General features: G+C 34.7%; 1 protein-coding gene across 1 annotated transcript; it reads right to left on the bottom strand.

Moving 5' to 3' along the window:
- Positions 1–4,325: 4,325 nt before the first annotated feature.
- Positions 4,326–9,273, bottom strand: LOC107425615 (farnesylcysteine lyase). Its single transcript, XM_016035625.4, has 5 exons — positions 8,604–9,273; positions 8,321–8,494; positions 6,144–6,503; positions 5,869–6,044; positions 4,326–4,934 (listed from the first exon to the last, which is right to left on the bottom strand). The coding sequence occupies exons 1-5, from the start codon at positions 9,114–9,116 to the stop codon at positions 4,670–4,672; spliced, it is 1,488 nt and encodes a 495-aa protein (XP_015891111.2). The 5' UTR covers positions 9,117–9,273; the 3' UTR covers positions 4,326–4,669.
- Between the last annotated feature and the right edge of the window lie 2,425 nt (positions 9,274–11,698).

Below are 11,698 nucleotides of genomic sequence, written 5' to 3' on the forward strand. Positions count from 1 at the left end.
AATTTTTGATTAAAAACATAAAAATTAATAATTACCCATAAATTTTTTTTTTCTTTCTCTTATTTCAACAGTGAAACACACATGGAAATATATAATCAATATATATATATACACATGAAAATGCAATATATACATAGCAATCAATAACATAATAAACAACTTAAATTTCCAAATTATATTTACATATATAAAATTTGTAAAACGTCTTAAGATTGTTGCAAACATAATATGTGAATATATGTAAATACATGTGGACAATTTAATGCAAAATAATTAAAACATTATAAAACCTGTAGGTCCTTGAAATTGATCTGCTTTCTAGAAAGTTGACTGAGGCCTGTATAATACCACAGTGTCCTTAAGTCGTTTTACGTCCACCGATGCAGGAGTTTTGTAGCGAACATCTCCCAAGATACAACGGCTGCAAAAGCTTTCAAATTCAGCACCTCTGAAGCTTTTCTCTTCAAACTATCTGAGTACCTTCCCTTTACTACTATTTTTTTTGTTCTCTCTCGTTCAACTCAAAAAAAAAACTTTTTTTTTCCTATTTTCTGCAAAAAAACTGTAGAAACGTTATCAAAGAACGTGTAAGTTACCAACTCTAAACAACAAAGAGTTGTAAAGCCTTCAAACTCTCAACTTCCCACGTTCAAAAATCTTTTTTATTTTATTTTATTCAAAAATAATGTTTTTCCAAAACAGAAACAAACAAAAGCCCAAAACTTTTTGAGGCCCAAATCATTCACATATACATGGGCCTAAACTCTAACCGTGCTTGACTTGAATAATCAAGCCCTTTTTCAGTTACTGCTCTCTTGACAAAAATAGCTGATAACTAGTATTGCCTGCTCGGAATCTAGACTTTATATTTACTTTTCAAATTGATTTTATCATTTATTTTCTTCTTTATTTCTTTCTTGCATATCTATTAACTGTTCTTGTCATTACATAGTGACAAGCTGTTTAAGGAGATATCGGATCTCAAATTTGAAGTTGTTATTTGCGTCATTCTTTTACTTTTACTTTTACTTTTTATTTTTCATTTTATTTTATTTTTTAAATTTTTTTATTTTTTGTTCCACATACCTCTCTTTTTATTGCATTAAGATCATCTCTTGAAGGTCCAATTTATTAGGTGCCATCTGTAGTATGATTGCAGATTCCACGTCAAAAAGGATCATCCATGAAGCAGGATAATACAGAAATGACAACCACTGTAAGTGAATGGTTCAACACCTAACTACCCATTTCTTTTACGTTTACGTCGTGGTCTCTGCCAGCTTAATTAGCTGTCTTGAAGCTGATATGTGGTTGCTGTTAAGTAGTTCCGATTGATTGCTATTTGTATGCATATAGACCCAGACAGTTTCTGAATTGAACGACTTCGTCAAAAAGCTGTTTCTTTCCATTTACAGGATCAGGTACATTTGTAACTGTTTAATTTGCTGTATATTACAATTCATTGGGTTTTCCACTAAAAGGAGGTTGGATAACTCAAACATGGGAGAAAAAAAAAAAACAAGATCGGCTTGACTACTGAGAAAGATGAAAAAACCATCTTTCGGAAGGCTCATAACATCAGAGTGGTTGTGTCTGGCCACAAATATCTGGTCCTCAGTCATGGCTATGGCACCAACCAGTCAGTATGGGAGCACATTTTGCCTTACTTCTTCTTCAAATTTCAAATGCTACAACAATTTAAAGGCTTACCTCGATGATTTACTTCGAATTCTTATATATTTGGAAGTTGTTTATTGTGTGTGTTTTGGGCATTCAATTTCAGCTATGTTAGGGATATTAGCTGCTGTTTAATAACCAAACCTTTGGTACATTTGGAACTGTCAAAGAACCAAACCTCTGCTGTTAAACAACCAACTATTGTTAGCACCGAAATACATTGGGGAAGCACCTAACAGAATTATCATGGAGAAGAAGTTTGGTTGTTTAACAGCAGCTAATATCCCTACCATAGCTGAAATTGAATGTCCAATGTACACACAATAATCAACTTCCAAATATCTGAAAATTCGAAGAAAATCATTGAGGTAGGTTTTAAATTGTTGTAGTGGTTGAAATTTGAACAAGACAAAATGTGCTTCCATACTGACTGGTTGGCGCTATAATCATGGCCGAGAACCAGATATTTACTGTCAAACCCAACCATCTTGATGTTATGAGCTTTCAAAAAAATGGTTTTTTCTTCTTTTTCAACAGTCGAGCTGACCCTTTTTTTTTAATATTTTTAATTTTTTACTTTTTTCATATTTGAGTTTATAGTTTTCGAGCTCACGTGCACCTCCATATGCTCAGGGCTCGGGCACTTTGAGTGGCTCATATTCTACTCCCATCAGGGTAGCAAGTTGATTTTCCATTGCCCGCATGGTGAGGGTGAGCTTGGTATTTATCTGTCCTATCTCCATTTTCAATACTTGTACAGTGGCTTGGAAGTTTTCCGTCAGGTCGTTCACAGTAGCCGTCAAGCTGGCTATTGCCTCTTCCGTGGCTCCATCTCGCTCATCTGTAGTTGAGCTCGAAGGGTCGGCACCTCCCATGGATTTTGTTTCCTTTCGAGTGTACTCACTCGACTTGCTAAATCATCGATCATCTCCACCTTTTCAAAGATCTCATGCCAATGATGCCTTTGACATGTGCATCCATGATCCCAGCAAGCTCCTAATAGCTATCGAATCGTATTTCATTTGTTAGCTTCAGCATCTTTTGTGAATCAACTCACAACCGCGCTCAAATACGAACTGTCATGATCCCACTGCTTCGAGTTGGTATCAAAGCACGGTTGCAAGTCGATTCACACAAGATACCGAAGCTAACGAATGAAATGCGATTCGATACTATCGACTAACAACTCAGGGAGCTTGCCGAGATCATGGATATATATGTCAAAGGCCATAATTGGCATAAGGTCTTTGAAAAGGTGGAGATGATCGATGATTTAGCAAGTCGAGTGGGTGCACTCGAAAGAAAACAAAACCCATAGGGGGACGCCAACCCTTCGAGCTCAACTGCGGGCGAGCAAGATGGAGCCGTGGATGAGGCAATAGCCAGCCTGATGGCTACTGTGAACGATCTGACAGAAGACTTCCGAGCCACTGTAGAAGCATTAAAAATGGAGATGGGACAGATCTCACCCTCACCATGCGAGCGTGGAAAACCAACCTGCTACCCCGATGAGGGTAGAATATGGGCGACTGAAAGTGCCCTATTCGACATGGAACAATACTTTCAAGCAATAAGACCCGATTCAGAGGGAATGAAGGTGACGATGGCTACAATGTACCTAACCAACAATGCAAAACTATGGTGGCGATCCAAATATGAGGGCATAAAGAACAACAGATGCGTTATTGACACATGAAACTAATCACAGAAGGAACTCAAAAATCATTTTCTTTCTGAGAATGTGGACTGCATTGCCCATAAACATTTGAGAGAGCTGAACAAGCTGGCAATGTGAGAAATTACGTGAAGGCATTCTCCGCATTCATGCTAGATATCTGAGATATGTCTAAAAGGACAAGCGCTTTTACTTCCTAGAAGGTTTGAAGCCTTGGGCCGAGATAGAGCTTCAACACCAAAAGGTGCAGGATCTAGCCTCGGTGTTAAGGGCAACAGAATGCCTAATGGATTACTCGTCTGAAAGCCCTAGCAACAAGAGATCTCAACCTCCTCCATCGAATACCAATAGTGGTAGGTTCTTTAAGCCCACCAGTCTCATAAGATCTAGAGGAGGTGACAATAGAAAACCTCCGAACAATAAGAGCTTATCAAAAAAAATGTAAAATGGTAAAGAGCTTATCAAAAACCATGATATTTGTCTTCTTTTTTCTTTTTTAAAAAGGAAGAGAGATAATAGAACAATAAAAAACTAAAAAATTACCTAGATGTGAAATTTTACAAATTATTTCTGATAAACTATGGCAAGAGTTTTTCTGAGAAAGTTTTGATATTAAGAAATAAGAAAGTTTATTTTAAGTATTCAAAGATAAATTTGTATTGAGAATAAAATTTCATCATCATTATTATTAAAGTACCTGAGATGGTGGATTCAAAATACATTTCTCCTCTTTAGAATAGAAATTATTATAATCCAATGCTATGAACAATATAGTTTTTCACCACAAATATCTCCACTAGAGCCTAGACTAATTAGTCATTTGGAATCCAACTTTAGGGTAAAGCACTATATAACAAGTCTAAAAAATAAATTCTCCCAAATGATTAGTAGTATTCTAATTTCTCATGGCAATGTACATTTAAGTTGGTCGCTTGGAACACTCTAGATGACAAAGATGACAATGAGTCTTGGGTTTGATCAGGTTTGGAGTTCAAAAATCCTCCTATCCAATTTATTATATGTCCAAAAGATGTACATTAACGTTGTGGATAAGAAGAAATACTTGATACAGTTGAACCTCAAACTTAAAACTTGCATAAATAGCACAAGCACACAAGTCTCCAATCCAAAACCTACAAGTCCTCCTCGTACATTCCTTGATCGCTTAATTTATATGCAAGTCCTCCTCGTACATTCCTTGAGCGCTTAATTTATATACAAGTCCTCCTTGTACATTCCTTGATCTCTTAATTTATGATTAATATATATAAATCTAATTACAATATTCATTTTAACGGTTTGGGATTACAAGTGTAGTCACAAATCTGCATGCAAACCTTCTCCATCTGAACCATATGTTGACTTTGCCTGACTCAAAGGTACTTGGCCAAAGAATCTTGAAAGGATGAGTCGTGCGATATTCTCAGCAGCAACAGCGCTTGTCTCCATGGTGCTAGCTGCATTCTCAAAAGCATTCACATAGTACAACTGTCGGCCGTCCAAAATAAATGGTGCAAACACTTCAGGAGCGCTGTAATGAGGGTATGCACCCCAATTTATTCGAATGGTCTCTGACCTCACACTACAAAGTAACAATAACAGAAACTAAAATTAGCATCTGAATGGCTAGCCTCAATTTGGAATTTAGAACCCATAAACAAATTAAAATGAAACAATAAGAAATAAAAGGCTAGCCTCAAGTTGGAATTTAGAACCCATAAACAAATTGAAACAAAACAGCAAGAAATAAAACCTTATCATGTTTTCAAAGATATCTAAAACTGACAATATCAAAATTTAATATTCTTTCTCTGTCAATCATTATTAGAGGGGATGGAATTGCTCTCAATTTACTAACTTAAAAGTTGAGCAGCTCCTTCCTCATCATGCTGTTTCAAAGTAACCCATATGATATTGGAGTTATAATGGTGAATCGATGTAAATCCCATGGAGAGTAAATTACAGTCTTTAGGTTACAAAGATTGTGGCATCCTTTTCTGCTCTTTATAAAAGTATTCACTCATAAAAATTATTTTCTACAAGCAATTGGAATTATAGAAATGTGCTTTCAGTGTAACATAGAGTTTGACAAATGCTCTATCAGTAAATAAATCAAGGATGTACAGAACTAGGATGTAGAAGAAACATTAAAAAAAGAGGCAATTTCGAGTTGCTATATGGGCAGCAACAACAAAATTGATATGATCATATGAGAGATTTACAATGGTGGGAATGACAACAACAAACTGTAATTCAGGCATATGGCATGATCATATTATATGGGAATTGAAACACATCGAAAATTGTTTTGTTTCTTTATTATGCTAAGATTTTCTAATAATATGTTGATTAGAAGGTTAAAATTGAAATGATATTGAAGAGTACAAAAATAACATAGTTGACACACCCAAGAAGAAAAGAAACACTCAACATCAATGGAGGAAAGTGAATTTATACTTGAATTTGTTTCCTTTTCTGACACAAGGAAAATGATACCTCATTAGTTAGAATATTACCTGAAGATTCTATCTAGCAAGGCATCGTCCATTGGTTGCCGGGAGAATACCTTGTAAGTCTTATCTGTCTCACTGTGTTGCTTAAGAACTGAAATGCTTGAGAACGGAATATCAGGATTCTCAATGGTTCCCACCAGTTCTGGGATTTTCGATGCTACATTCAGGCCAAAATATACCTGCCCAAAGCAAAAAATTAGAGATTGAAAAACTTGCAAAATAAATGTTGAACATCAATGAATACACAAGGAAAGTGCATAAGAGACTAGGGTACTTACAGGGTTTAAAAGGCCCCTAACAAAAGTCGTATGCGTATGCTGTAGTTTTCTCTTAGGAATTGATACTGGAGGGATAAACTGAATATTCAACTCATCTAAAGGTGTAGCAACTACAGCAACTTCACATATATAACTGTGTCCTAGGGTGGAATTAAGCTCATAGTGTTCTCCAAGAAAAGAGATTGATTCTATTTCTTCATGGAGATTTAATGCAACATCTGAACGATTAATCAGTCCAGCAGCCATCTGCCAGTTCCCTCCTTTGATGGACCACAATCCTCCACCAGATCCAGCCAATGAAACAGCACCAGCAAGTCCACTCATTGAAACACTTTGACCATAATTGATTCTTGTGATGACCTGCGTTAATCAGCAGAGTTCCAAATTCTATTAAAGTTTTGGAGAACTTCAATGATGGCAGAAATCTTACAGTGTAGGCCAATCCACCCATCCAATAACAGGACATAAATTAACAGAGACAGGAGTTGGTTTTGAACATAATACCAATTAGAAAAGTAGGCTCTGATATTAGTTACAAGATACAAGAACCAAACTCCACGCTAAAAATAAGTCATTAGGTCTTTTGGTTCCATTCCATCTCGTTTACTAACCCTAATCTCTCTTTGGATACCCACCATGGTATTCTCAATTCAAACTTTGTTCTCTTTTTGCTTTGCACGGCAAGCTTTGGCCACAGCCAACCTCAAACAAGGGCTGAGCCAAGAAAATAGGGATTGCGTTGCTACCTTGACTGCCCCCATGGAGACTGATTCATACTTATTTCTAAATAAATAACCTCTCAAATGTGAAGTTATTTCCACCACTTAATCAGGCTCTACATCTCTCCTTATGTATAGGGTGCAGCTATCCCCTTCAGATATTATAATTACTTGCTTCTTACACAACTTTGAATCATACCACTCCAATATATCATCCTTTAGAGGCCTAGAAGCCTTAATACACCATCCTTAGTGGCCTACATTCAGCCTTAAGCAAAGTTCCCCAACCTAGTTAATACCGTCTCCAGCTACTTATCTTTATTACCAGTAATCACTAATTTGACATTGTTAAGAAATGAACCCAACTATATCCCCAACTAACACAACAGACAATTAACAAAAAAGAAAAAGATTCTAAAAAGGAAGTTTTTCATCCTAAAGAAAATTAAAACCCAGCTCTTATATTATACTAACTTCATAGTTCATACTAACCTCACTAGAATTTACATAACAACATAATAACACTATGTGGACAGCTTATAAAGTACAAAATTCATTTACTCATTAGAATGATAAGTAATCTATTTTAAATTCGAACTTTTCATACCAATTTCACTTAAAAACTCATTAAATGTTGTATTTGTAGTAGGTGGATTAGAGATATGGTTTTGATAAGACATGGATAAATCAATGTAACAGCATCAACAAAAGCTTAGCCTCTACTTGACCACGTACTTAAAAGTTTTTTTTTGACATTAAAAACAAAGTATTGTTTCATAGAAGAACAGTATACTTTTTAAAATCAGGCAAATTGTTGCTCAGTATATGGTGAAAGAAGCTCTCTTACTTTTCTATAAGAAAAAAAAAAAATTATGATAGTTATATGCTCATAGCAAGTAAGAAGCAATATGATGGCACTGTGCTAATAAACTATAACATATTCTAAACAAGCACTAATATTAGTCGGACACCTATTAATTAATCTAAAATTTAGTCAACAAAATTTCGATAGCCCCTTTATATTTTTTCATCAAAAGTATTTGGTTGGATCCTAATAACCAAGGTATATTCAACACGTAACCAGAATAACAAATAAGCTACTGAGCATCAAGCACCTTCTCAAGGTTAAAATTTTATTTCTTCAGCATACAGACTAATTTCCAAGTCTAACTGTTTTTGTTATTTTATCTTTCAAGTTTCACATGCATTATCAATGAGAATCTAGGAAGTGACATTCCCAAGGAATTTAAAATCCTATTCAATTGCGCTACACGGATTATTATTGATTACTCATTCATATAACAGAGCAAATATAATCATTATCCCATGATTCTTGTTCTGCACTCTAAATTGAAATTGTTTATGACAATTCCTACTACAGAAGCGAGCCACTATTTCAAATACAGTATACATTAACGCACAAACATCCAAAGCAAATATTAGGAAGTTGCTACTCACAGTGACAAGTTCCTGTATCAGCAATGAAGATAACCCAGCATCAGCCAACTCCGATTCCAAAGTCGAGGTTGTGAGATTATACAATCCAGCCCATTGTAGCATCGAATCCACCGTCTCGAAAATGGGTCTGGACTCCAAGCTTTCATAGTACTTCAAGAACCTCCCAACAGTATTCTGCATCCATATATATTTACATATACAAGAACTGTAATTGAATTTCAATAGAAAACAAGAATTTTTCCAATTTGCATGAAAAACCCACACTGGAGAATGAATCACAGACCTCAACGAAGCTCTCCATCCTGAGAATCGAGAAGCCGTATCGGAAGAATATGCGAACGGAGTTAAATAGCGAAACAAGCTTCTGAACGAATGGAAGTTTGCAGTTGAAGCTCAGGGTCTTGAACACGAACTTCTTGCCGTCCCAGATTCCGATAGAAGAAGAAGAAGAAGAGGGATCGTTGACCGTGAGGTTAAGGAGCTTGGTGTAGCTCAAGGCGTGGAAATTCTTTGGGTGGAGGATAGAGGCACCGGCCTCGAAGGTATGGCCGGTGACGTTGACGGTGGCCATGCGGCCGCCGACGAAGCGGTTTCGCTCGAAGATTCGGATGTTGAAATTGGGAATGGGATTGGGAGAGTAAGTACGGAGGAAGTGGGAAACGGAAGAGCCGCCGATGCCGGCGCCGACTATGCAGACGGTGGGGGCGTTTGGGGGTTGTGGTTCTGGTTCTGGTGGGAGTGAAGAGGAAGAAGACTGAAGAAAGAGGAAGAAAATAAGGAGGAAGATTATAGACATCGGAGACGATGATGATGAAGAAAAACAATCTTTTTCTTCTTTTTCTTTCCGTTTATCTCGGTTCAAACTTCAAACTGCTAACAAGAATGGCGTCCGGAAGTTTCAGGAGGACGAGACTTGCCAAAGTCTGAGAGTCACATGCACCTTCGTATTTGTATTTGTATTTGTATCTGTATTTGTATTTTAACCACAAAGCTAAGTCTTCATTAGTAAAATCCACACGCACTTGCTTGAATTTACATTTTGCATTTGCATGGTAATTAACAGTACCATTATAATTTCTTTTTTAATTTATAATCCTATTAGAATGAAAATGGTTAAATATGCTTTTTAAAAGGATGATTAATTGGTGAATTTTTGGATTAGACTACAAACATGTATGAGAATTTTTAATAACGTACTTATGAGTCTTTTTACTGTTCTCTCCAAGGAGATCCAATAAAATGAATATATTTTATCCAATTGTGTTGTTATCCTATTTATTTACCCTTTTTACTATCCATTATTGTTTGCTTGGTGCTTGTATAACACTAATATCGTATAGATAACAGTTTGCTTATAAAGGAATTAACGGTTAGCTTACTATGGGAAAAGGACTAATAAACACCGTACAGTACACAAAACATGTCAATATGCTTGCATTCCATTACCTAAAAAGATGATCAACATGTATGGTTTGGTAACATAGTTGATTTTTTTTTTTATGTTTTTTATTTTACTCTTATCTGATTGTGAAAATTTTGGTTTAGCCGTCCCTCTTAATGAAATGTACAAAACCAATCTATCAAAATTTTCATTAATAATCAAAAAAATAAAAAAATAAAAAAGCAATTTATCACAATGTTAGATTATATTTGATATCAAAAATAATTATTCCATTAAAAAAGAAAAAAGAGTAGATAGTTATTCCTACTTTTCATAATGTTTGAGATTGATTGGAATACTGAAATAGACACATATTATTAATATTTTTTTGAAAAAAATAATTTTTAAATTTGATGTATGTTAAAATATTACATATTTTATATACTTCAAATTATATTTAGTTATCCTAAAGACAAAAAATTTATTTCTATCTAATATTTTATCATTTTACATTTGATGTTGTGTATTATTATAATGAAAATCAATTCTAACAAACCAAAATTTCGTTTTTTTGTTTTTTTTTTTCTTATCTAAAGAAAGTAGTTTATTTTATCAAAATTTTAAACTGACGTCAACATCAACAGAAAAAGAAAAAAAAATATTGAAAAATTTTATAAAAAGATTATTCATTATTCTTATAGATAAACCATTAAACACGTATTCAATGTCCTAAAATAAACTCATAAAAGACTATCCAAATAGTCACTACACCTATAACAAGTTTCTATTCGTTTTTCAAATTATTTTAGAAATAATAATTATTAATTATTCATAGTTCATCATTAATAATAGGTTTTACTAATTTTCTTTTTCAACATGTGCAATACTAGAGAAAACATCATTAAGCTCTTCTTAACAAGCAATTAACCTTGTTGCTTTATGACATTCCTTGATAGTTAGATCACATACTTTTAACAACTCCTCATTAATTCTTAATCTATTTTCAGATGCTGGTGTCCTAGTAACTGCATTGCTAAAATTGTCAAATGCATCCTTAAGTTGATATCTGAAACAATATAAATCAAATAATAGTAAAAGATTGTGTTTTTCACTGTATTATAGTTACTGAATTTATACAAGAAGTCAGGGGTAATGATAGGTTCATATAACAAAGTGATAAGAGCTACAAGAATATACACTTGCTGATAAGATTATCTAGAAAATGTAATTGAATATAACTCAACTAATAGTTAGTAGTTACACAAGCTATTGTTTATCATCCCCGTCAAACGAAACCGAAGTAATCAAAGGTTGAGTTTTTTCCTCAGTATGATGAATCTTGAGTTAGATAATACCTTGGTTAAGGCATTAGTAACTTGTTCAGAGTTAGGATTGTTATGAACATGGAGCTTGCCTTGAAAGACTCTATCACAAACCAAATGAACATCAATCTCGATGTGTTTTGTTCAAGCATGATATACTGGATTGATAGCTAAAAATCCTGCCCCAACGTTGTCACACCGTAAGACTAGAACATTAGACAAACGAAGGTGTAATTCCTTAAAAGGCTACTTTATCCAAATAATTTCAACAGTTTTGCTGGCCAAAGCCCGATACTCAGACTTGGTGCTTGAACGTGTCATGATACTTTGTTTCTTAGAAGACGAGGAGATGAAATTGCCACCAAGATAGACACAATATGCACCAGTTGAGCATCTATCATCCACATTTAATGCCTAATCGACATTAATGAAGCCATAGAGATCAAATATAGGAATGGATTTCATTTGTAAACCAAGATGGAAAGTACCTTTGAGATATCGGAGGATTCACTTACATGCTGACCAATGTAGCTCAATTGGAGATTGCAAATATTGACTTAACTTGTTTACAATTAATGTTATTTTTGGGCGCATTTTGGTCACATACTGGAGGACACCAATGATATTACGATAAAGCTTGGTATCCTTAAAAGGTGCACCGACATTATTACTAAA

The sequence above is a fragment of the Ziziphus jujuba genome, chromosome 7 (assembly GCF_031755915.1).
Source record: "Ziziphus jujuba cultivar Dongzao chromosome 7, ASM3175591v1".
NCBI lineage: Eukaryota > Viridiplantae > Streptophyta > Magnoliopsida > Rosales > Rhamnaceae > Ziziphus > Ziziphus jujuba.

Bases quoted from the DNA above. Each gene is read 5' to 3' on its own strand.
- LOC107425615 (XM_016035625.4), bottom strand. From the start codon at position 9,116: ATGTCTATAATCTTCCTCCTTATTTTCTTCCTCTTTCTTCAGTCTTCT. The intron at 6,504-8,320 runs GTGAGTAGCAAC...TGATTAACGCAG, and splicing joins TGATACAGGAACTTGTCACT to GTCATCACAAGAATCAATTA. The intron at 6,045-6,143 runs GTAAGTACCCTA...TGCTTTGGGCAG, and splicing joins TTAGGGGCCTTTTAAACCCT to GTATATTTTGGCCTGAATGT.